At 37.2% G+C, this 27,012-nt stretch overlaps 1 protein-coding gene across 1 annotated transcript in view; it reads left to right on the forward strand.

The window, feature by feature from the left end:
- The window catches only part of COG6 (component of oligomeric golgi complex 6), a 52,387-nt gene extending 31,470 nt beyond the window's left edge, over positions 1-20,917 (forward strand). The window contains exons 14-19 of the mRNA XM_051780473.1: positions 7,914-8,045; positions 8,611-8,778; positions 10,676-10,783; positions 12,310-12,363; positions 14,808-14,887; positions 18,438-20,917. Coding sequence (XP_051636433.1) covers positions 7,914-8,045; positions 8,611-8,778; positions 10,676-10,783; positions 12,310-12,363; positions 14,808-14,887; positions 18,438-18,585 — 690 coding nt within the window. The 3' untranslated portion in view covers positions 18,586-20,917. The remainder of the gene's footprint in view (positions 1-7,913; positions 8,046-8,610; positions 8,779-10,675; positions 10,784-12,309; positions 12,364-14,807; positions 14,888-18,437) is intronic.
- Positions 20,918-27,012: the final 6,095 nt, after the last annotated feature.

Here is a 27,012-nt window from a genome sequence, read left to right on the forward strand (position 1 = left end):
GGTATTTCCATTTGAATGCGGTGTTCAAATGGAATAATTGGAATTATTAGTTCCTTTTCTATTAATGCTTCTTCAATGGTCAGTTAAATCTGAATTCATGAAACATGCAATGGACAGGGACAACATGAATTTACCAGAAAAACATTTTTTTTCCTAATATGTAAGCTAAAATAAAATATCTGTCTACTTCTTCCTTTTCTGAAAAGAAATCAGTGATGGACCTTAGCAAAAATGTATGACTGCACTTTGCTTACAAAGTGCTTAAGGAAAGAAATTTTTTTTACTTGAAACTGTAAAACAGCTCTGTATTCACCTCTTTATATATATTTTTCCTGCTGGGTATTACAATCTGTACTCAAACAGGATCAAGCATGATTTTCCTCCTCACATAACTCACAGTCTGTGTGCTTTTATTTTGGATGATACTGTTTTAAATTTGGAAATGCATAGAATTTAGAAGAAGAGTGATAAAGGAATTGTGATTCCCCAGTTCATAGTGTGTGATCTTTGTATTGTCAGCGTGGGAAGGTTGTGTAATCGTCTTTGCCTTCTTAGTTCCCCTTCCCTCAGCACCCAGCCTGGATGTAACTGGCTCTCGATGATGCCATTTTTTTATAAATTAGTCAAATTTACTTTTACTGGCATTAAATGAAGGTAGTGCCATCTTCAGTGGTGTTTTATTACAAGTAATGAATGGCATACCAAGCCTACCATGTAATGGGAAAAGATCATAATATTGTTCATTCTCATAAGCACATTTATAAATTGTCTGAAACATTGACAATATTACATTGCCTGTGTGCCCTATGAAGATCTTTCCTCAGGATGTAATTGAGGTCAAAAGATTAAAGAGATTTAAAAGACTGTTAGATGTATGGATAACAAAGGCTTCCACAATTATTTATTAATCTCTGTGCTTCAGGAGTTAACGAGGTAACTGTGTCTGAGAAGGAATGTTACTGTTCTGATGTGTAGTTCTTGTAACTGAGAGTTTGACAGTCCTCTGCAGCACCTTATATTATTACCCTTTGAGTGGACTACTGAACTGATAGAATGATGTCTTTTCTCTTCATGACTGATATTAGTTTTGCTTCATAAAAAATACAAAAGTAATAGGTTGAATTACACTCGGAGAAACATTAGTTTCCATGTGATAAATACCCTCTTTTATCATAAATTTAATTCTTCTTACTTAGTTTTTGTGTGTTAATGTACAGATAAGCGGCTTTTATGCCTTTTCACACGTCTTTGTAATTTAATATTAAATGTCACAGTGCCTTTACATTTTGACGAAACTGAAAGTTGCTTTTTACCATTCTTTTTATTAATGTGTGTTCAGACCAAAACTGTGTATATGTATTAGTAGGATTCCCTTCTTATCCCAGTCTATTTACCAGCTTTTTGCCAGTTATGTATGCATTGCATCTGTTTTAAAGATTTTTGTTTTTTTAATTTTATTTTCAGAGAAGATTAAACCTCTGGAAGGCAGACCCTTTGTGCTTATATAGGCAATTGCAGAGGCATCATTGCTGTTCTTGTTGCGCGCATAGAAAATATTCACTTGTAAAATTAGTAAATTACTTTTCACTTGGACAGTCTGGAGATCATGGTTCCTTATTTCCACTTACATTTGGCATCTTAAGACATTGATAAGCCTGTTTAAAATAATATCGGCTGTCCAAAACTTTGATTAAAAAATAATTCTAAAGGCAATTTGAATAACTCTGAAAATAGGTTAACGTACAAATAGGATGTTCTTAAATAAAAAATATTTTTATTTCTATAGATATAAGTGCCTCTTTTGTTTAGATCATTGGAAAGTGGTGAATATAGCCTGTGTCAGTTAGACTATTTTAATGATAGTATTCCCTCTGTAGCATCTGTTATTGCTGATAACTTGCTTTTTTAGTACCTACATTCTATCTAGTAGTTGATAGAAAGCAAATCTTTCTCTTAAGTATTGTTAGTTGCGAACTTTTTTTTTAGATAAAACAGGTTTTATTAAATATCCTAACTCCTCAAGATCCCATCCTTAGGATGTAGATCAAACAATTTAATTATCTAGATTATTGATTATCCTGAGTTGAGCATTGCCTTCAATCTGCCTGGGATTTAATTTCTGAAACACAATGGGAAACTGAGATTTCAGGCTGTTCTTTCTAGGACAAGAAAATAGCTTCCTCTTCACATCTATTTTTGAGAAGAGTCCTGTATTACATAAGGAGTGTCACAAGTGTGGAGGTGTATGGAAGCTTATAGGCAATCTTAGATCTGTGTTGTCTCTCTTGGTTGTCAAGCCATCAGTGTACATGATATAGGGAAATCCCTGGTTACTTCAGAATACTTACTGGTTTGCCTGGAAGCACTTTGCTTTGAACTTTTTTTTCATTACATAAGAAAATCTCAAGCACCCAGGTTGTAATCTGCTAATAAAGTAGTCAGCAGCTCTAAACTTCAGACTGTTTTTTCTGAGAAAGCCTTTTTGTGGTTTTCACATTCAGATTTCTCAGGTAGCTCTATAGGAGCCAAAATCCACGTAACAGAAATATTCAGCATACTGCCTGAAAGCAAGTCCATTGTTATTAAAGAAAGGCACTACACAAGGGAGTCTCTTTGGTCTGATACTCCTTGAAACCTGTCGCAAAGCTTAGTAGTTGCAGAGTTGTTGCAGAACCACTTTGTTTTCAGGGTTTAAATTGCCATTCACAACTTTGAGATTCTCAGGCTGTCATAGAGCTCAACACTGACATCATACAGAACCTGTGCATCACCGGCCATCTCCTGTGTCACTGAAGGTTTGGTGCGTCGGCTTTTACTGTAAACAGTGTCTCCCCTTTGCGTTGTTGGCTCTTACCCTTCAAAGACACTGTTGGGCACTCTTGCCAGTACTTTCTAGCTCTGGTAGCAATTGGTTTGTTCTTGTTCTTGGTTCAGCTGTAATGTTTTTTGGCCAATATTAGTGTCCTTGTGCTGAAAAAGCATGTTTATATTTCTTGCTCTTTAGCTTTCTTGGACCCAGTTATGGGTCTACTAATCATGCTAGTAAAGTGGATCAGAATTACCATTGCAATCCTTTTATATGTTTCTTTTAAAGCCTTCACTAATAAATCAAATGTTTAGGAATTCAGGATTCTGCCTTTGTGTACTCATTGTCTGGACCTAAGAACAGCCCATTAAGATTACCATTTGACAGATGATTATAAATCCATGAGAAAATAGTTAATGAAGATAATTGTCAGAACAACAGAAACTGTTCCAATGAAAGTGGGAGTAAAGTTCAAAGCACCTAATGGACTGGAGTGGATGGACTGTTCTTTCAGTTCTCTCACATGAGAGTTATCATTTAAAATCATGAGTCCATTGGTGAGGCGTTTTAACAAGAGTGTTAGATTAACCTATGTCAGGGTGTTTTATTGGACCAGCTGATTAATTAGGAAAGTGGTAATTTTCAAGCTCACATGCCCTTCCTCTGGCTTCACGAGTGCTCTAGAACAATTATTAAAGGAAAGAATAATTACAAACATTTAATGAAATGGAATGAGAGTTATAAGGGTACTAAAGAGAGATTGTGCCAAACTGCACTCATCTGCTGTCTGAGCTGTTAGAAGACTCTTAGTAGAGTACCCCAGATCAAGTTTTTGAATTGTTATTCCTTAATACTGTTCTTTTTAGAGTAGATGTATGCAACTTAAATGCTGTGATTGTATTATCTTTTAAATTTGTCCATGGAAGAGATATTAAAACGTTGCATGGGAATAATTTTAACCTTGTTCCTCGTAATTTAATTCCTGTCAGAATGAAACCTATTAGGTTTCTGGAAAACCAGATATGGGGTAGACTGAATGAGATTGGTTGACGTTGCTGTGATCTGAATGCTGTAATGGTTTTGAATGGAACAAAGCAAAACTAGTGATCTTTTCTTCCAAGACCAATTTGATAGCTGAAAAGAAAAGCATGCCATTAGGCATTCTACTTTGTTGACCTCTCTAGGATCCTAAGAGGACCAAAAGAGCTTAGGACAACTGCTCTGAAGCTTCTCTGGTAGATGTGCACCCAAGTTTCTTGGAGTGTTGGTGAAGATTGTCTCAATTAGGAGAATGAATTTCTGTAGTTGACGCTGCTCAGTGTCATGAAACATTCAGATACATTTTTACAATGTTCCAGTCTGTAGTACTTTGTATCCGGCCCCTGCCAGTGGCGTTCCTAAGAGGCTGTACTAAAAGCTGATTAGGCTCTTGCAAAAGCTACCAATCTTTTGTTTGTTACTCTTAAGTGCTTGCTCTGAGGAGTTCTGTGTTTTAAATTACCATCTTGTTTTGTTTAATACATCCATTTGCAGAATGGATGAGTTCAGCAGGAAACTCTAAAAATTATCTAGTCTAACCATCTTGCTCAAAGAGTGTCAGCTAGAGCAGGTTGCCCAGGACTGACTCGAGCTGAGTTTTTAATATCACCAAGGACAGAGACTCAAAAACCTCACTATGCAACTATCTCCGGTGTTTGACTAACCTCACAGTAAAAAAATGTTTTCTTGTGTCTCAGTCTGTGCCCATTGCCTCTTGACCTGTTACTGGGCACCACTGAGAAGAGTCTGTCTCATTTTCTTTATCCCTCACTTCACGTATTTATACACACTAATAACATGCCCCCCGAGCCTTCTCTTCTCCAGGCTGAACACAACCTCTCCTTGTGTAGGAGGTATTCCATTCCCTTCATGAATTTTGTGACCCTTTGCTTGACTTGCTCCAGTATATCCATGTCTTTCTTTACTGTTGACTCTCTAATGTTCAAGTAGCATAGCATATAAAATTTTGATTGCCGATACAGTATTTTCAGATCCATATTTGAGCTTTTAACAAAGCTACTCTCCTTAATATCTGCTCTACTCCTTAATAAAATTAGCTGTATTTAATAGGAAGAAAAGTAGCCCTTTTTTATTTAACCTTTTTTGAAAATGAAAAAGGGGAACAATTAACATATGTGCACCTTCTTTGTGATTGTTGATACTACCTTTTCATTTTTCTGTATTTTTCTTTGCTGTTTGTTAAATTCTTTAAGACATCCTTTGAGTACTTACTCTCATAGACAGAGAAATCTGCTCTGGATTATATGTTTGGAGGAAGATTACTGGATTAGTAACTGTTCCCCACCGATTAATATGCAGAATTTTTAAAAAATATACAAATTTTTGTACTAGAGCTTATGTACAACTTTTAGTGCCCATTGTTATATTAGGAGAATTCATCCCAGTTTTGTATATTGAATTTAAAAAATGGGTAATTTCCTTTTGTTTTCTTTGAAAGGCTGAAGAGCTGTTTGTCCTCGTTTCTGCATGACTGACCTACTAGTTATAACTGATTAAACACTTAATACTGTTGAACTATCTGCTGCAGAACTTCGCTGATCATTTTTAGTTAGCTCCTGTCTGCTTTGCATCTGAAGGAGGTACTTCAAAAGCAGAATTCAATGTGTATTTCAAACCTGCTTTTCTGGAAGTAGGATCAATTATAATGATCTCTTAGTGAAGATAGAACATTCAGGGCAACAATTATTTTTTTTGTTAGAATAGTGATTTAGCACTCATGAGTTGAAGTCTGTCGGCTCCTCTATAAATGAGAAGTGTCTGGTTTTAAATTTTCCTTTTTAATTCTGAAATTATTAAATTCTGAAATTCTCTGTATTCATGTGCAAAAAGTTAGAATTTTCAAAATGAATATAGCACTGCTTTAGTTTTCCTTCCACTTACTAGTAATTCTGCCTCTATTTGCAGTAGTCAGGAATTTCAAGCTAACTGAAATAGAACCTAGTGATCTAAACTTTTTTTCCTAGTCATATTTTCTTCTTCCATAATATTGTTCTTTGCTCATATCTAGAAGACAGTGGATTTAAAAAAAAACAGATTAAATGAAAAATTAAGCTAATTGAAGAGCTTCTGAGCACTAGCTACTTCAGAAGACAAAAATTTTGTGCAAAGCAGCCTGAAATTGCCATGATCTATGTGTGTGTTGGAAGTGAAAACTCTATTAAACTCTTGTCTCAAATTAACGACAAAATATCCCTGATCACAGTCCAGTTCAAGTCTGAGAACAGTGTGTTCAGGACACAATCAATACCCCCAATAATAAAAAGAAGAAACAAGCAGAAAGTCACTCAGCACTGTAAATTTCAGTAAACTTTACTACTTATCAGCACTGAATAAGTACCTCTTTCTGAATTACTGTTACTTCATTGCTAGAATATTTATTTTATGTTTTCAAGACTATTTAAGGTGAACAACTGTTCTCTGAACCTGTTAGAATTAGCTTTCCATTAGTGCCTCAAACTCAGTATACTCTCTCTTGGAAAGTGAGAGTAGAGGAACACTTTGTATTCAGAAGGATGAAAAAAGTTTTTCTTTGATCTGTCTGGGTAGTAGTGTGGGGATGTGTATGGTATTTCAAATGGTTCAAAACATAAAGTGTGAAAGCTCGGCCTGGCTTCAGAGAGAGAGAGATTTTTTTCCTTTCTCTGGTGGTGTTTTCATCAGGTACAGGTTAATTTTCAGAAGGCTCTGTAATACTCTACTCTGAAGATGTTTATTGTGCGCTCCTGCTTGGTTTCTTTGGCCATCAGCTTCTGCCCATTTGATCCCCCCCGCCCCCCTTGAAGACTCAAACATGTATGTTACTATGCTATTCATCAGTACTTCTCATTTGGGAAGGTATGAAATATGTTGTCTGTGACTTGGAGGTCCATCCAAAGTTACTGCCTTTTCTTGTTGAGCTGGAGTCTTAAGAACATTGCAGAAGTGAACGCTGCCCTCCTCTGCTGCAGCCAGACACATTCAGATGCACGGGCCAGTCCTGTCCACACTTAGTTCTCCCTACCTCCTCTTGGAGAGATTATGCCTTTAAGTGTTAACTTACTGTGTATTGCTGAGGGTCTCCTTACTCCAACATGATACAGCCAGATCTGTGTTTGCCCTTGGATGGACAGGGGACAGGAAAGTGGGAAGCAGATTGTTGGCAGAAGGAAACAAGGTGAGCGGCCTGGGTTGTAGTAAGAGTTTGGAGGCAGCAGGAAGCTAGTTTGAGACAGCATTGGAGACAAGAAAATGCAGCTATGTTTGGAGTGGAACCTGAGAAATATGTATTTGAAAAAAGAGAAATGAGAATTTGCCTGTGACAAAGAAAAGGGTGAAGTATATGAGCCTAGGTTAAAAATAGCATAGAATTTCAGTCCTTTTCAGGTGCTCCAGTTTTCATAATTTGACTTGGAAAGTGTGTTTTTTCTCTAATATACGTAAGCTTTTCTTCTTTCTCTTTTTTAAACATCTGCGATTCCTTCCTCTTACCTTTGATGGTTTGTATAGTCTTGTTGCAGTTTATGTAGGTGTACTTGTACAGTTCATTTGCGTACTGGCAATTTAAGGTACAAACTTGCTAGGGATAAGACTTGCATTTGTGATTGCAGCTCTCAGACTTGGCATCATAGGGGCAGTGCTGCAGTATGGCTCTGATCTCGCAGAGCTCTGCCTGCACTAGATTCTCAAGTGCTCACAGGAGGTCTTGCTTAAAATGAACTCAGTGATGCCAACGCCATGGCTACTCTTTGGCACCTAATCTAGTAAATGTATTTTTTTTCCTCTACCAAAACCGGCAGTGTTTGAGTTTCTCCAGATCACAAAATAGGTATAGTCTGAATGAAAGCATAAATTTGGCATTGCTTGTTTGTCAGTGAATGAGATGGTTATGCTGAAAAGTTGCAGGCAGTTATTTTCTGAAACATGTTAGATTTGTCCAGTATCACATTAAAGTTCTTCTCTGCGTGGCTACATGTAATTTTATTTTTAGCTGGTTACATTTATGCTAACAGGTTGGTTGGTGTTTGCTGTAAATTAAATTATTAAAAAAAACACAAAACCTGTTCTTCAGGTTGAACTCCCACCTCCTGATCTTGGCCCAAGCTCTGCACTAAATCAGACACTTAACTTGCTACGGGAGGTTCTGGCGTCTCATGACTCATCTGTTATTCCGCTGGATGCTCGTCAGGCTGACTTTGTGCAGGTATAAGAATGTTTGACTGCTCTGTGTGTGTGTGTGTGTGTGTGTGTGTGAAGAGGAGGGAGGGGGGAAAAAGGACGTGTAAGTTAATTTCAGTGCTCAAAAGATAGGTGGAATGGTAATCTTTTTGTCTGGTCTCATTTTGGAGCTTTCCACCAAACCGGAGTTTGTAACGTGAATAAGAGGGTGACTAACAAAGTGGATAATTACAGTACGGTATGGAGTGCTACTCTTAACGCAGTATCTAAATTCTGTTATGCAATTACTACTCCATTAAGTAAATACATCCTCAAGATTGCACAATTACCAATTATCTAATCTGGGTTACTCTTTCTCCTGCTAGGTTGGAATCTGTTCTTATCAGGTTTTTATACTTTCCCCATCACTGTGGTAGCTGATCACCTGCTGACAAATACAGTAGAAAACTGTTTTCACAGTTGGAAACTCTCATTCCTCTTTATTCTGCTTTGGGGAATAAATACGTGATAGAGACAGAATGAGGTTAGAAGCCTTGTGTGACATGATTTCCTCCCTCCCCTCCCTCTTTTCTGTGTATTTGCTATTTTAGGTTCTGTCTTGTGTGCTAGATCCGTTGTTACAGATGTGTACTATGTCTGCAAGTAATTTGGGCACAGCCGATATGGCAACCTTTATGGTGAATTCGCTCTATATGATGAAGACTACTTTGGCTCTCTTTGAATTCACTGACAAACGTCTAGAAATGTTGCAGTTTCAGGTAAGCTTTAACAGCCTCAAAAGAAAATGAACTTATTACTGATCTTTGCAGACTATAAGTTGTGATGTGAACATATTTATCTTTGATAATGTCGGCTTTGGGTCAATTCTAAATTGGGGAAATGGGGTAAGAGGACTTCTTATCAGAGACCATGAGCAAATAGCATCTTTCATTTTAAACAGACAAAAGTTATTAAAAGATTGGAGTTTGTTTGGATTAGTTGCAGATAAACCCAGATCAGTGAACTTTTTCATTATCCTGATCATTCTGATATTTGTCTGCAAACTGTATGAGAAGAACATATGGAAGTTGAAAACGCAGTCAAATAGTACTCGATCATCATCTATTTTGTACTAGAATATAGTGTAGCTGACATAACTACTTCAGTCCCGCTTTCTACCTCTCTTTTGTTTGGTGTCCCCGAACATCCCAGGATAGTAGTTCATATGTGGTACCATTTTGAAATGGAAATGTAAGTTTAGAAACTATTGACTTGCAAAAACTTGGTCACTGCCCATTTTTGTTTTGCTACAGGAACAGGTCTGCAGTATATCTCAGGAGAGCTTTTGGAGCTAGGGGACTTGAAAAAAAAATTACTTCTTATTTTAAGGGATGAGTAAGGATGGGCTGTGAGCCATTTTTCACCTTCTGCTCCTAATCAGAATTTCTAGCTCCTTTTACTTCTGAAACAAACCTCACCAGACAACCTCACCAAACTGTCTGGGGTATTTCTAATTTCTGTTATCAGCTTTTATTTCCCAGTAAATGTTGCAATTGATTTATTTTTCAGATAAGCAGTAGAACTGAAGCATATGCATTTAACACCATTTACTTTCTTCAAACATTTTTAAAATACAGGAACAGACTGAAAAAATATCTTTAAGATTATACATAAGTAGGTTATTCAAGTGGAGTTAGAATGACATATTTAATAGGAGAAAGATTTTTTTTATATAGAAAAAAGAACTCAGACAGTTAAAATCTCCAAATTGAAATACTAAGATTTCCCTCCTGATTTAAAAAGGAAGGTGTGTTTTTGTAAACAATTTTAGGAAGTAAAAGGTGAACTCTTAAAATATCAGACAAATAAGTCTTATTATTTACTAGATGTTATTATAAATTTTTTCTTTTCTTTAGGATTGGAAAAAAAAATGTGGGGTAGTTATCTGTAAAAATGAAGTAATAATGTATATATACCCAAATGTCTCAGTGAGACTGCTCAAACTAAAAAATGATTGCTGCTGCTGAGACTGGATTTAGGGATTAGGTTTCTCTGCAAAGTGAAGATTGTATTAAGTATATAAAATACTCTTATGACCCTTTTTCATATGGAGATAGTTTAAAAAATTGATAACTAATTTCAATGTCTGCTGTTCTTTCAGTTAACTTTTATCAAATACATGTTTATCAAAATTGAATTTAAAATCAGTACTGATTATGATTTAGTTTGTTTTATTCTCCTTATTAAAGACTGTCTCTTGTTTATTATAAAACTGCCATGCTATCGTCAATACTTTCAATAAGAGTTGAATGATTTTTATCACATATTTTCAAAGAATTATAGGAAAATAAACTTATATAGGAATTTTTAAGATTAGGACTATAGTATTCTTCATTTTTGGTGCTGTTGTATTCACAAATAAAAAAATAGGTTCTTCTATTAGTCAGACATGAAAGAATTCTTTACATTTTTATTATTGGCTCCTGGTAATATGGAAGGTGTAAATGGATAAAATAATTATGCTCTATTTGTAGTTTTTCCTTATTCATTGATCGCTCTCCTTCTTATTTGTATTTTTTTCTTCTTACTTGTGTTTCTATTTCTTTCAACCCCAGAACTTGTTATATTTAATATGCTCACACACTTTTTATAAATACTTTATGCTTAAAATTTCAGATTGAAGCTCATTTAGATACACTCATAAATGAGCAAGCTTCCTACGTGTTAACAAGAGCTGGTCTAAGTTACATATATAATGCTCTGCAGCAACACAAACCGGAACAGGTAAGCTTTTATAATTTACATGTTGATGAGTTACTGCATACTTGCCAACCAGTAGAATTTTGGCACTAATATTTTTGCAAATTAGGCTTCCTCTGAAAGCAAAACCTCAGTCCTGGTTCCAGTAAGAAAACCCCAGATTGGGGGTTTTCTATTGGACAAAGGCACCTTGCAGCTACAGATTTTCCCTACACTACATGTTTGGCAAGCTTAGAAGGTTTGATGTGCAGCAGTCCTTCTCTGCTGCTTGTCTGGGCCCCATCGACAGACTCCATGCACCACTGATATCCTGTATGTTCTCAGAATAACTGTGTGGGTAGTTTAATACACGTCAGAAAGTGCCTAAGTCAAGCTGGCTTTAAAAGACAAATATTGGGTAGGTAAACCACCAATTCCATAACACCTAGAACATATTAGACATGCTGTGCATGTGGCATTCACCTTTCTTCATTGCTTGCTATAGCACCACACATGGAGTTGATACCTGCATGCTTTAGGTAATTGCTGCTTTTTTTCTTCTGTGAAAAATTGGCAGATGAGTTTAGTAGTAGTTTGAAACAGTTTCTTCTTTTGTCCTTACTCATTGATGTAGCTATTCTAGTACCAAGGCAGTGAGATTCTCAAAGTGAAAACTTGAGATTTCTTAGAGGGAGTTGAAAACTTGAATTCAGAGCTCACACTCTTCCTTTCTTTTGAAGCACAGTTGCTATGTGTCTATAGGTGTTAATATAGCCCTTCTTCCCTTCAACTGTGTCTGTGTCCTTTTGTGATCTTTTGTGAAAGTGAAGAACAGTGTTTTCTGGAGAAAGCAGAACTCTGCTGGAGAGCTTTATGTTGTTTCTTCAGCTAATAATTTTGCATAAAGTGCCCAAATTCAACAGATTTTTATGTATAAAGATGAATAAATAAATGCATAAATAATCTGACTAATAACTCAACTTAGTTTTCTATTCATGAGCCTATCTCTTGTTCTAAAACCAATTTCAAGTTGACTAGAGTTCTTAATGGCATGTAGCAATTTTCATATGTCTGTACAGCTACCTGGCTGCAGAAGTGATTTCGCAGAACTTGCTAAGGAGTTGAACAGCATTTATTTATACACTGAATTGCCATCCAGCACAGAAGATTTACTGGGAAGCAGGTCTGAATTCTGCATGGTCCTAGTACAGATAAATAGAGCAAAGTTGTCCTCTGTAAGTCTGGAACACCAAGGGAATGTGGCCAGTTTGCAGTTCAGTTTTTATTCTAAACCTTGTGGAAGGCTAGTTTTGGCCTTATTTAATGGTAAAGAAGGAAGAAAATTATTTGAAAAGGCATATTAAAAACTGTATTGTCAGCTTTTAATTTAAGAGTGGTAGAATACAAACGAACTGTTAACAGCATTTCAGTACTGATACGGTGATATAGTTTCCAAACATTTAAGATCCTGTAGCAGAACCAAATAAAAATGTACTGCTGAACTGATTATACTGTTTAACTTTTTCTACATGCTAGTATGACCTTTTTTTTGTTTGACTACTGATTCTTAGGGTCCTCTTTCAAATTTGTCAAGTATGGATTCTGTGTCCCTGAAGGTTGCAATGGTAAGCATTTTAAACTTTCATATTATGATGGTGATCCTGTGACATGGGAAAGAATGCTATTAATTATGTGATGTAGTAGATATTCATCTAACCAGTCATACTCTTTAAGAATAGCTAAATGACGTGTCTGGGAATACTTTCGTAATTTGTAGTAATTTGACCACTTGAAGTAATAAATACATAAATTATTTCTGAAGGTGTAGTAATAGAATATTAGTTTCTAAGCCTTGAGAAACAGAACTTTACTTACAAGAATGCTATCCCATGAGTCATCTTAAATTGCTAAAAGCAAATACTTAGCTCTAATTAGTTTTAATCACCAAAGTTTCTTTTTTTGCTTCTGCTTTGAAATGTAGGTTCTGCTATCATTTATAATTTTAGTCCTAAGGCTTTGATTTTATGCAAATAGTTCAGCTTTATTCAGAAGTTAGATGCTTGATATATGTCAATTTTTTAAGTTGAAAGCTACAATGTATTTTAAAGCAAATTATCGGCCGATATTTTTTCTTAGAGTGTGTGAAGGCTTTTTTGCATAGAGATAACAATATCACAGTTCAGTAGACAATAATGTCTACTGAACATTTCTTCACTCTTCTTCCTTAGCCAAGTTGAGCTTTATTCTGAAAGTTTAACTGTAAAGGCCCACTCATCCAGCAGTGCACGTATACCCCCATGAAAAAAGGTCTTTTTAGAAGTATTTTTTTTTAAGATTTTATTTTTAAATTTTATGTTGAATCCTTATGTGTTAGCGTAGCTGCTTTTTTTCTTTTCAGATTTTAAACCAGTGATTCTCAAGCTGGGTGGATTAACAGAGCTCTGGCACAGAGCACTCAGTGGTTTACTCAGATCAGCATGCATTCTCATTAAAATTTATAAATTTTGCATTTAAAATATCTTCTATTTATCATGGCCTTGTAGATCAACAAGGACTTTATAGGCTGTAGCTTGGGGACCTTGTCTTTAAATTTATATATATATATATATATATGCTGCTCTGTTATCTGTAGTGGTACATAATAATTTCACTTAAATAGTTAGAAGAATCCAACTGTTTTATTTTCTTCATTACTTAATATCTGCTTCTGTGAACACACTTTATCCAGAATGGAAGCAAGTATGCTGAAATCAAACCCACATAAGTCCCATCTATCAGCATAATCTGTTGGTTTCTGAAACCAATAGATTTAACCAATAGGATTTAAACCAAGAGGGAGTATTTTTAAGCAGATTCACTGCCTCCAGATTATTTTTCAGGTCCCAGCCTTTTCAGTGTTCATACATGCTTGCAGATGCTGTGCTAGTCAAGTCCATAAAGTGCTAGTCAAGTCCAGCTCAGTGAAAAGCTCCCTTGCTTTCCAAACAAGGGCAGAATCCCCCCCAAAAATTAATTTGTGAGAACTGTGACTTCATGAGTCACTTTTGCCTACATCTTGCACATTTAAATGATGGATGGATGTGGGGTTTAGGATTTACCAGCTTGAGAATAATCATGCAGTGTTCAGGAAGGTTGCCATCATCAGATAAACTTGCCTAGGGCCCTGCCTGAGTATGTAATGCAAAGGATGGAGATTGTACAGTTTTTATGGGTAACCAATTCCGTGTTTGATGACATTCCTGATGAGAATTTTTCCTCTCACTATCTAATCAAAACTCTCCTTAGTGTAATATGTATTCAGTATTCCTCATGTTTTCATCTGTGAGAAGAACTGGTTTCATCTTCTCTATAGTCACACATTTGATGATTAATTCATGGTTTGGGTTGGAACGGACCTTAAAGACCATCTTCTTCCTGCCCATGGCAGGGAGTTTGGAACACCTTCCACTAGACCATGTTGGTCAGGGCCTCATCCAACCTGGCCTTGAACACTTGCAGGGATGGGGCACCCACAGTTTCTCTAAAAGATTGTTAAAGACAGCAGTAATGTTCTTTCTTAGTGTTTTCCTCTCTACACTACTAGAATCAAAGTACTGTCCTTTTTTCACTACATTACATGGCAGGGGAGAAGTAGGCTTAGAAGCAGTTTCAAGAACCCTGAAGTGGGTGATTTGCTCTTGGTTTTCCCAGCATAAGCAGTGATTCCCTGCCAAAAAGTAAAAAAAAAAAATCTTAAAACACGTCTAACTTGGACGGAGTAGATTTCTCTCTGAAGTGTCTGTATTCCCTCTGCACTGAATAGACAAGGTCTGATCTTCAGTGATGTGTGTATACCTGCACCAGATGCACAGGAAGCGGAGCTGGATTCTCACTATTTACCCTTCACTCATATTCCTCAGAGTCAGAAACAAAATTTTGGTGGCAGATGTGCTGAAGTTAGACATTTATTTTGGTCTATTAAGTTCTACCTGTTTTAATGGAATGACTTTTCAGAAAGTTGTGGGTTTACCTATTTACATATACCAGGAAGGTGTTAATATCTTGAGCTCATATTCTCTTCCCCTCCCAGGCTCAGTTTGATCGCTATCTGTCTGCTCCAGATAGTCTGTTAATGTCCCAGCTGAATTTCCTTCTGAGCGCTACTGTGAAGTAAGTACCTTACCTTTGTATTTCTATTATGCTTGCATAATGGTCAAAAAGATGAATTTGTTTAGGTTTTAGATCATGATGAGAGTTCAAGTTATCAGCTGTGATCATATTTGCATTGTCCTTCAGGTCACAATTCAGTTTTGTTTTGACTCCTCTTTTTGAACAAGGAGTGAGGAGTATGTAATTCTGTAACTTTCTGAAGTAGTTACTCTAGATTTAATAGACATCATCAAAATTAATTACGTTCATCTATTTTGAACATGTTCTGATGAGTTGGCAGTTTTTTGTCAACTCATTTGTAAATTGTTTTAAAACTATTTTGTAAGCTTTCCAAAGACAGATGAAATATGTAATTCCTCAAGATTTCTTTTATCCCCACTGCTTTGTCACTTCTAAGATTTTCAACTTTGTTGTCTTCTGTTGTAGAGTATTGGCATTCTGTCTCACTGAATATTGTGCTGAGATTATTTTACTTTTCACCTAATGTATTTTTTTTTAGTGATTTCTTCTTTGAAGCATGGAAGTGAGAACTTTATTATTTATCTCTTCTCTTGTTTTTGAATATAACTGAACCCTAAGGCTAGGGAAAGTGCCACAACTTTTTTTCCAATTAAATGTGAACCATGTGAAGACTTTCTGTAGTACTTAAACTCAGAAAATTATATGCTGCACTGATCAAAAACTTTTCTTGACATTATTTTTCACACTTTCGTGAAGAGCGCAGGTTACAGAATGTATCAGAAATTGAGACTAGCACATCATATTTTACATAATGCAATAGTAGTTGGAGTTTCATTACTAGTACCTGTTCTCATTGGATTGTATTACAGGATCTTGCGATTAAAAATGACATATGTCAAGGGAAAAGTAAATATTGTTGGGAATTGAACAGAACAGTTCAGTTGTAAGGTACCTACAGCAATCAACTAGTCTAGTTGCCAGGTTCTCACGCTGTGTTGCTCAGGTTCTCCTCATACAAAGACTTCCACTGTCCCTCCATAGAGCTGGTGCATGGCTGGGCATGGGGAATTCTGATGCTTTTCAGCGGACATTGGGTGTCTCTGTTTACCATTCCTGCAGCTCAGCTGGCAGAACTGACCCTGTTGTGTGAGAGCTCTTCTGTTCCAGTACAGATCAAAGAAGGCAGTAATGTTAGTGAAACATTGCAACTTCTGCTTCTTGGTGTCAAGCTATTAAACATATATTTTAGCTCTTGGGTTTTTTTTTTTAAATGTGAATCTATTTAAAAGTCATAAATAACAGTAAATGTATTTTGAAAGCCTCAACTTTTCACCGCTAACACAGAAGCAATTTTAAGAGGTAGACTCTATGATACCATAAAGATTCAGGCACAGTGGAATTACCTGAACTTCATCTTCTGTCAGACAAACCAAACTAGTCATGTAGGCACTCTTTGCCTTATCCCATGGATAAGCTTTTTAAACCTCTCAGTGCAGTTGAAGCCGGATTTGTTTTATCTTGCAGCAGTGGGCAGTCGAGAGGTAAGAGGGAAGCCTTGCCATGAGCGTGGTGGCTATGGCTGCTACAACTCAGCTGACATGCAGAAATTTATGAACCTGCTATAATCAGTGCTATAAGTCCATTAGCCTTCAAATGTGTAGCTTTAAACACAAGCAATCCTTTTGAAGTTAAAATACCTATTTACAGAGATGCATCCTTGTAGAATCTCAGTCTTGATAGTCAATATTTTCTGTAGTAAATAAACCTTGAAAATTCAAAATTTTTTCAAAATTCAAGCAAAACGTTAAACTGGAATTCAAATTTTAATCTCTTGCTATAGTAGTTGAAATTTTCAGTTCTGAAGACATCTTCCTTGAAATCAAATAATTGTGATCCACAGTTGCAGTGGCTGAGCTGGAACCTTTGAGGTCTTTGTTCTTAGAATCAGAACACATGCTTTTATTAAGGGACCAGTGTATTACATACTTACTGGCAGTATCATTTAAGAACATTCCTTCCAGCTTTTGCCAGGACATGCTCTTGTCTTTCAAATTCCTTTGCTCATTTAAAAAGTCTTAACCTATGTATTTATATGGTGGTTGGTCTTGAAAAGCCCTTTTCATTTGTGTTGGATCACAGAAACTGAATGCTGGAATTACTATTTTTAGAAAGTGCTGCCATTTGTGTTAGTGTTAAAATGTATCATGTTGTTATGGCAACTGAAATCCTAATGTACTGATTAATGACACTGACATTATTTGATGGAAAGACTTGTGTGATGCTGTTCAGTCCTCTGGAATATTTTAACAAACTTTTTTTATTTATTGACTTGATACAACAGTTTCATACAAAATCCGTGTGCAATACTTTCTTAAAAGATTTCATGTTACAGTAGCTTAGTGATCCCAGGCTGGGATCAGAGACAGTTGTTTTACCTGAACACCCTGAATATATTTCCCTTATAATAGTGGATCTGGATTTGCTATTTTAAGGCCAGTCTCTTTTTCAGATATTCTAATAACCTATTCTAATACTGGCAGTTGATGTTGTGTATTGAAAAACTGGATACTGTGTGTCAGAATAAAATGAAGGTTTGATCTTTTAATCTGCTTTCTCGTAGCTTCTGTTCCTTAATGTTTCCTGTAAAGACAAAGTTTGTTGTACTTGATCTTTGACATTTCTTTAACTTATCAATTCCAAACAGTTGGTGAATTCAACTCTGATTCTAGTGGATGCAGTTTTGGTGTCTTTGTTCCTTTGCTGCATATTACAGCAGGGCTGAATCTGGATTTGTGGTTACCTTGGTTTCATCAGCTTCTGCTTGTGTTCCACTTGTATGGGTTTGGATGTAAAATAGTTGTAACTACTGTTTCTGATAGATAAAAATGCATCTGCAACTGTAAACACATCACCATGATGATTAAAGTAAACTGATTCAATGGACAGTGTAAAATAAAATTATTAGGCTGTCTTCAAAAAATATTAAACTTTCCAGTTAAATTTAGCATTCAGCATCTCTGTGTTGTTGCTCATTTAGCTCCAGAAAAGTAACAGGACACAGACTTTATCACATTGTTGGAAAAAAGTTGACTTTTAAATCTCCGACCTCTACCAGTTCTTTTTGACTGATATGTTATCAGGTGCTGTCAATATAAAGCAAATAGAATATATTTGCTAGTGGATAAAAAAAAAAGTGTGTATTTACAAAGGACAGTCAGAAACCACAGGAGGGAGAAGGTAGATCACTAAGTTTATCAGGCTTTTAAAAGATGTGGTGAAGTGCAGGTGGGAAACTATTGTATGCAAGTTAAATCCTTCTACTAGTTTTTGCTTCATTGTAGAAATAAAGAAGGTAATTTCTTGGTTATCAGGATCATTTGTGAGTTTGTCTGTGTACAGTGCAAAGAGAGAAAGAAGGCTTTTGTTTTGAAACTTCGAGCTGTTTTCACAGTTGAAGTAAAAGGGCTTTTTAATGCAACTCACACTGATTTTTAATGTGCATTTTTAACATCTGTCTTTAATTCCCTGTATGTAGTAGAGTTATATTCCCTGCGATTTGCAAATTATGTTATTTTGTTTTGTTTTTTAGAGAGCAGATAATAAAACAGTCAACAGAACTGGTCTGCAGAGCTTACAGTGAGTTATATGCAGCTGTGATGGATCCTTCAAATGAATATAAGGATCCAGAAACCATACTACACAGATCTCCTCATCAAGTTCAGGCACTCCTTTCATAGTCTTGCTTCCCCCAGATCTATCAGAATCCATAATACTGTATTTGCATTGAATTATTTTTCTGCTTTGAATTTCAATGTGTAACTGTATAGTTAAAGTATGTAGGAATGCTGTTTTGTTTAATCTGCTTGGCAGAAGTCTAGTCTTTCCTGTATCTCTGAATACTTTCTATAGGCCAGAAAATAGAATATAGATTAAAAATTATTTTAATGTATTTCTCTGATGGAAATGGACCTTGACAATGTGCAGTCTCTTTGAAAAAGGAGAAAAGCTTTTTCCTTGCTGTACATAATCCTTTCAACTACAGATTTAACCAGTGTCTCTTATGACCTCACCTATATTTTTGTTTGCTCCATTGTCTGTTCTTTCACTCTTTTTCTCAGCCTATCATCAGTAAACACTGATAACTGAAATTTTAATACAAGTAATACACTTTGAATGACTCATGCATTACTTTTGGAGCTCATAAATCATTTCAGAACACTTGATGCTCTTTTGCAAATCCTCTTGATTAAATCTTTGAGTCAAAATTTGTGTGGATTTTTTTGGAATCCCTTATCTATGTTTTCTGTAAGAAAAAGAAGTGTTTGAACTACATACTATGTACATAACCTGGAACTTAATGCTTTAAATTATTTGTATAATTTTGTTTTACTGGAAGGATTTTGGTTTAGTGCAGTTGTTCAGTAGGAATCCTTGTATCAGTTGAAACTTGCTGATCTCTTAAGGCTGGGACCAATAACAATGTAGGTTAGGAAAGTGGCTTGCACAGCAATATGACCATTTCTCCTTCACGTGTTTATGTTTTTTGTTTTACTTCTTTTTATGTGCAGAAGTCGTCCATCTGCTCTAGTACAAGCATTTATTCAGTTCATAATCCACCAGGATATTTTCATGGTTCACGTGTCTGCAGCAGTGCTCCTAAAAATTAGTTCACCTGTGGCAGCCACAGGTTGTCTTGGGAATTATATGGGAGAGCCAGGGTGTGCAGATGTTCCAGGCTGATGCATAGAGAGCCATAAGTGAAGAATTCATTTCTTTCCTCCTTTAGTGCAAAGCTGAAGCTACTCCATGTAGAAATCCTGACATAGAGTTATAATGTAGGGGACTTTGCTTACAGGAAAAAACAAAAATAAATAAGTAGGACACTTGTTCTCTTTTGGACCTTGTGATAATTTTCTGCAACTTCCTTAAACATAGACTTCTTTTAGGAAAGTATTGTTAAAGAGAAACCTTCAGGAAACAAAAAGTTAGTAAAATGAATTTGTGACTAGTTCTTTTGTTCATTTGTTTTTTTAAAGATAATTTAAGCTAACTGTTTTGTTAGAAACATTTCACTTATTTATACCCCTCTTTGCTGTTGTATGAGTGCCACAGAGTTATTACAGTTGCCTGAGTTTACTCTCACATTAAATGTGACTTATTTTATATATATCAAGGGAGAGATGAACAGTCATTCATATTGAATAACTCATTTTATTTTTATTAGTAATAATATTCCACATATAAAATATATACTTAGTGGCAGCTAAGTCTGCAGTTTGGTATATGCTTGCAAAAGAGCAAAACATAAGAAGAGCAGCAGCAATACATTTTAGCCTCTCGGAAAACTCATTGCACAAAATACATCCAGTGCGCTCAGAAGCAGCTTCTTTAGTAATACCACAGCAAAGCAATAGCTCCTTTTCCAAATGGGTGTAATTTGTTGGTATAGTAGAAAAAGACTGAAAAGTGAAAGTGTCCCTGGAGTTCTTGGATCAGGCATAAATCTTTCTGTAAATATGAATGTTAGATTTCTTCTGTTTAAAGTCTCTAGACCTGTAAGACAAAAAATTCTAGAATCTTAGAAAACCTCTAATGCAAAATTCTGCTCTTTTACCAGGTAAGGCACTTTATATTACTCAGATTTTGCATTACCATAGTATACATTCAGGTGGCTGTTCATTGTTGTTTAATAATGTTAATATTGCTTAATATGCCTATAATTATTACCTAATAGATGAAAATTACATTGGTTGTGAAAGGACTATAAATTAGCTTGTTATTAGATGAACATGCTCATAAGAGTGAACTTTTTCCTGAAATTACACTCAACCTCAGTCTCCAATAATCAGTCAGTAGTTTGCATGAGGATTAGTAAGAAGTTGCTTCCTATCTTTGATTCCATATAGAGACTTACCCGTGATTTTGTCTTCTCTTGATAAAAATGCAAAACCTATAGAAGCTGTAATTTAGGCAAATCAAAGTCAATTGGTAATTTTGGTCTGTGCAATTAAAGTAAATGACCAATGGTCACAAATGAGAAAGGGCATCAATAAAAAATTTGATTACTGACTCTGTCTTCCATGTTGTTATTTCCTCTTGCTTGCCTTCCTAAGAGTAGGAAGGGAAAGGTGATTAGATTATGACCTGCTTTTTCTAGCTTGGTATTTTTGAGCCTTTTATTTTACAGATTCCAGGATTTCCACACCAGGAACTGTAAAGCTGCTCCCCTGCCTGGGCTTAGTCAGTCAACCCTTCTGCTACTGTCCTTGAACACTTTATATGGAGGGCCATGCCTTCAGAGGCTGACTCCGCTACTCTGGGCTGGGCAGTGATATGACTGGGGGAGACAGGAAAACAAGGTGGGTTTGAACACTGCCCATAGGCAGCACTGTTGGCATTTGACACTCTGAGAGCCCTTCTCTGAGAACAGATGTGTTGTCTGGTACGAAGAGCACTTTCATGGGAAATGGGAGAGCTGGGTTCTGGGCCAAAGGAGTTTGGAATTGACATCTCCCATCTTCCTGGTGAGCACCCAACCCTATGACTGTTGTGTAGCCTGAGATGGGGCAGGTGTGTTTCTTCTCTTGAATTTAGCAGCTGTGCATAAATGAGTGCAAAATACGGGAGGCAGGACATAAAATAAGCAAGGAGGAGTTTGGCCCTGTGGCACAAACATGAGGGCTCTTCTGAGGACTCCAAGGTCTGAATTTTCCTCGTTTTGTTATATAGGAACCTTATCTTTGACCTTCAATACATGAGTCCCTGAAACAGAATGAGGATCCCAGGACTTCATTACCCACAGAATATCCAACAAACAGCAAGATACAGAATTGGGTTTGGGTTGGAACCAAGGTGGTTCATCGGCAGTGGTGGCAATGCCTATGTGTTCACTGCTATGTGTCCAATTTTCTCCTCCCTCCTTTATAAATGTTCACACCACTATGGAAATAAAATATAGAACTTGTTTTAATTACAACAAGCACACAGCAGCCCAGCCATGGTGATTTTTTTTGTTTGTATTATAGGAAAAGAGAAGCTCAGGGAGGTTTGGAAGGGTGATAATATATTTGTTTTGCAGCATGTCAGAGTGCTCTTCCCTGTTCTCTAAGATTTATGACTCTTGCCCTGCATTTTGTCTGTTAGACCCAGTTGTAATTATTTTTATTAATGTTTTTGAAATATGAGTTGAAGAAAGATACTTTCAGAACTGCTAAACTTTTCCATTTACTTAAAAAATTCTATCTGTTCTTGATCCCTTTGCTTGCCTTGCTGAGTCACTTTGCGGGCAACCCAGGGGGTGGGAAGCTTATAAAATTTTGGAAATTAAACAAAGAGGTTAGACATATTTCCGTGAGTGAAACACACCCTCCAGAAAGCAACACAGACATAGGTGTGGGTATATTTGAAATCCACTGTCACCTGCTTCTGAGGGAAAATGCAGAAAAAGAGACATTTGCTTATGATGAGGGCACCCATCCAAAACAGCTGATAGATGCTGCTGGTAGGGTTGGATGCTGCAAATGGATGTTAAATTGATGTTATGTTTGAACAGTTCTGAGAATTTTCAAGAGTCATATAACTGAACTCTCTCCCATATTGAATTTACTTGTTAAAAGTTTCCAGAACCACTACATCTTTTCCCCACCAGTCTTAAGAACTTTGCAAACTAAATTTCAAGCCAACCCTGCAACTGCTACACCAATTCTAACCCTTGAATATTTGGAGTAAAATGAGATGCTTTGAGTCACCCAGGGCATACAAAGCAGTAGTTGAACTCAGAGCAAATGTGTTTCTTGAAAGAGTTTCAAAAAATGGGAAATGAATATAGTTTGAACTTGGATATGTGTCCTGAAGTGTAGGAGAGGTAATGGCCCTTCATGTGGCAGGGTAGGTCTCTCTGGTTGTCCACTGCACAGTAGGAAACCAACTTCAGTTTTTCAGAGTCAAACTACTCCTTCAGAAGTTTTTTTAAAGGTGCTCATGTGCTGTACTAAGCTGGGTGTTTGCTGCCGACCAGGGCTGCCGAGATGGTGCTCCAGTGGGGATGTTCACACTAGTCTGGTGTACATTGTTACCAAATGCTCAAAAGGTGTGTGAACCTCTTGTGACACAAAGATATTTTTCCAATATCCTAACTATCTACATCCTTGAGTAAAGAGCCCACTTCATGCAAGACCTCATGTAGGTCTAAAGTAAACCCAAGACACTGCTTCTGTCTTGGTCCTCAGCACGCTGTTCATCCACTCAAAGATGGTGTGGATAAATCTTCAGCAATCTGCAGAATCCTCTGGTGCAAAGCTAAGGAGAGACAAAGAGCAAAGGAGCTCTTTACATCTGAAAATGCACTGTAATGTACATTACTGGACGTATCTTGTGTACATTAAGACCTAAATGAGGGTACGACCCCCTCATGCTACAGTTTTCACACAGACACTTCATACAGTAGAAAGATGAACCGTAATGGTTTTTCGCTTAACAAAAAGAGTTTATTTTGACTACCCTGCTTTGGCAGTAAGGAAACCTTGATGGAGCAAAATATGGCTGAAAGGTGTTTGATAGATTACTGCAGAGCAGCTGACAGAAAAGAAAGAGATGGTTGCATGTTTCATATTCAGACAATGAAGCTTTCATTTGCTGCCTCGTTCACAGATGTGGTATTGTCAAATTACAGGAAAATGCCTGGCAGACTGTATCATTGACTATATTTAGGGAGGAAAAAAAAAATCTGAACACACTATTTATAGAAGCCACACAAATAAGTACAGAGTTCTTATCAGCCAAAGATAACATTAGTTGTGATTTATCAAAGTAATCTTTATTTTATGGAAAGTGGATAATAAGGTGTAATTTAATCCTTTGTGAATTTAATGTGTATTTCAAAGTGTTCTTTTTTGTCAATAAAACCATTTGTTGTACTTGTTAAACTAATTAGTCTTGCTGCTGTTGCTTAGGACAGGATAAAAGATGCCCATTAATGAAAAAGGGGAGGAAGAGATGGGTTTGAAAGTTTATGAAATATTTTGTACTCATTGCAAGCCAGTTTTCTGATCAAAACAGGTTTTGCCTCTCACTGTGAGCCTGTGTTAACTGAGTTTGTGCAGATGATACATTTTCCTTTTTTAATTCAAGGAAAAACGGATTACCCTAAAAATTCATCGCATGTTCAGGTGTTTCACCTGCTACAGGCATCAGGGGCTCCTCTGACTTCCCTGGGTACCAACATGAGCCCATGAGCCTTGGGTACCTGGTATGAACGATCAGCCACACAGCCAAGTGCCAGCAGAGAGGGTGACAGGGAGGGTGATGTTCCTGGCCGCGTCTCCCTGCTGTTTGCATTTTTTCCACCATATGCAAATGCATTCCAGGAGTTCACAGAGAAAAGGAAAAAGGAAGAATAAATAGAGCTGTCTGGGTGCGTCTGGTGCTGGTCCCTGGCTGGCCATGCACCTTTAGCTGGCTGAGGGCAAGTTTTGCAGGCCCAGAGTGTGGGGCTGAAGCTGTGCTGAGTCTTGGCTCTCAGAGAGGTCCTGGCAGTGGTGCCAGGCTGCAGAGGCACAACATGAGCTCATTCACTGGATCTGCAGTTGACCTCAAAAGATCGGAGTTAGAAGCAGGTGAGAGTCAGAAGAGGACACATATTTTATTATCATCATTTTTTCCCCTTTTCCTTAGTGTTTTTGGTGTCCTTGCTTGTAGCCTAGCAGCCTCATGAACTTTTAATAGGAATTTATGATTGATTTTCAGAAGATGACTCTTAAAAGACTGGCTAAGCTATTAAAGGTCTTCTTCCTTAGAAATGGCTTCAGAAAATCCTCCTCAGAAACGACCAAATTATGGGGAAATCCTTAAAGAATGGTCTTGTCCCTGCTGTCCGTACCAGTTTTGCATGGTCATCCCATTTTCTTGATTCTCCTTGTACCCTCCATTGTAGAAACTGTCCAAATGCAACATTTCTGAGTTACTGCTGCCATTTCAAATTTTGTTGAAGACAAATCAAAGGGACTTGGAGGAATTATTTTGCTGTAGAAGATTTTGTACTGGATCAAGTTGTTATCACTCCTCCAGAGGTTTTGAGCCATTTATTTTATGACTTTTCTTCACCTAGACACAAAGCTCCTTGGAGAAGGACCTGTGCCATGCATTGTATTCCCATGGTTTTCTAGTGTAGCCCAGAAAGTCCTGTTGAGTATTAAACTGAGACCACAGAGTAGCAGCAACAAAGCCCAACCATCTGGAGGTGAGCCCAAAGTGGGTACAGTAGGTAAAAGCAGCGACCACACCAAGCACGGGCAGTCACTGCCCAAAATCACCCAGTCTGCTGCGTGGCCACAGATGTAAAGGTGATTACAGCAAGACACTGGCTGTCATGGTGTTTTACCTTTCCTGTTGTTTCCCCTTTTCCTCACAAAGATTGCACACTGCTGAAGCGAGTGGCTATAAACAAGACAGCAGTTGTCACTTCCCACCTCCTTGATTACTAAGGCAGAGCCCAGGGAAGGAGGCGATCTCCACACATGAAAGTGCAGAATCTGCTCCAGTAATCCCTACTGGGCAGAGGAAAATAGCAACCTTTCTTTTAAGCTTACATTTTTATGTAAACACTGAATGATGTGGCTTTTACTTCAGGGAATTGATATGGACTGAGAAAATTGCAGAAAGGTGAGATGTGGTATTTTTTACCATTATATTTCTGTCCTGCAGAACCTGTGTTGTCTTTTGTAAACAGGTGAGGAGGTGTCTGTGGTTGTGAACACGTTCTTCCTTTTTCTTCTTGGAAATCCACTCTCAATTAGTCCGGAACATTAGATAAACTGGTGCTAATGAAATAAAAGGTTTTATTAGGTTACACAACGGTATGCATTGGCTTAGGGGACAAAGTCAAATATTTACTCCGGATAACTTTAGTAAAGAAAACATCCAGAGAGATCACAAGTGAAATAGCTGAAAATAAAAATTTCATCTGTCAGGTAGATTTTTAAATTAACTAGAGAGGTAAATAATATAAGGGTGTTATGTGCAGAGCAACTTTTTTTTTTTCTAGCTCTCCATTGCAAGTCTGCAGTTACCTCCAAACACCCACTACACAATTGAACTTCAGCATTAACTCTGCAAAGAAAGCTCTTCAGCATATGATTAAGACCAAGTGATTTCATGGGAATGTAAACATGTACTTAACTTCAGGTCCAACAGGTGCTTGAGACCCAAAGATACCTCTTGTTGAGGGCATGGCTCCCACCAGTGTCAGCAGCACAGGACAGGATGCTCAAAGCGATGCTTTTCTGATCAGGTCAAGAAAACTGCTTCAGAAGAGATTAACTGTGCTGTAGAATTACTTACATCCCTCCATAGACAACACAGTGGGGACCAATTTGGAGACAGCTATCTGCAAACTGGAAACTGAGTTTGCTTGGGTTGGCATAGCTTTAAGTAACTAGAGATCCCAGCATGGCCTAAAATACCCTTAAATGCCACAACCACAGCAGAAACAAAATAATTTGATGGGCACTTAACCAGCCAGATACATACACACATTCCCGTCCGTGTTTTCCTGGACAGAATGTGTAGGCTGTGACCTCTCCAAGATCTTTTTGGGCACTATCCTTCTCAGTATGTCCAGGATGTCATGAGACCTGAGCTCTGCAAGTCCCAGCCGTGGAGTCCAGCTCATGACCAGCCTGCTGCTCCACATTCCTTATTCAACAGCTGCCCTGTGAGCAGCTCAGGTGCTTACACTGACTGCAGCTGCAGTGTGAGTGTGTACAGCAAAAAATGAGGCTGAGATCCTCTGTTTACCACTGTCACCTCCATCTGAAATGCTTAACAGCCAGTAGAGATGGCTTAACATGATTTTCTCCCATCCTCTGAAGTTATATTTTCTCACCAGGTAGGTACATGCTTCTGAGAAATGAGAATGGACCAGCACCCGTGTTTCTGAGGTTGATTTTACTGATTTTCTGGATGCAGAAATGCAGCGGTTTTAAAACGTGCTGTCTGTGTACTGGGATACAGAAAAAGAGAGAGTTTAGCTTAACCCTGGATACATTTTCTCCAGTCATGATGTTCTTGTTCTAGAAATGTTGCTACAAGTATTATCTAAGTGGAAACTAGAATCAGCTCAGAGCTCTGTTACAGGTGACTGACGTGGATGGGGTAGCAGAAGGCGA

This window comes from Manacus candei, unplaced genomic scaffold (assembly GCF_025592945.1).
Source record: "Manacus candei isolate 608988 ecotype Guabito, Panama unplaced genomic scaffold, ASM2559294v1 h1tg000014l, whole genome shotgun sequence".
Lineage (NCBI taxonomy): Eukaryota > Metazoa > Chordata > Aves > Passeriformes > Pipridae > Manacus > Manacus candei.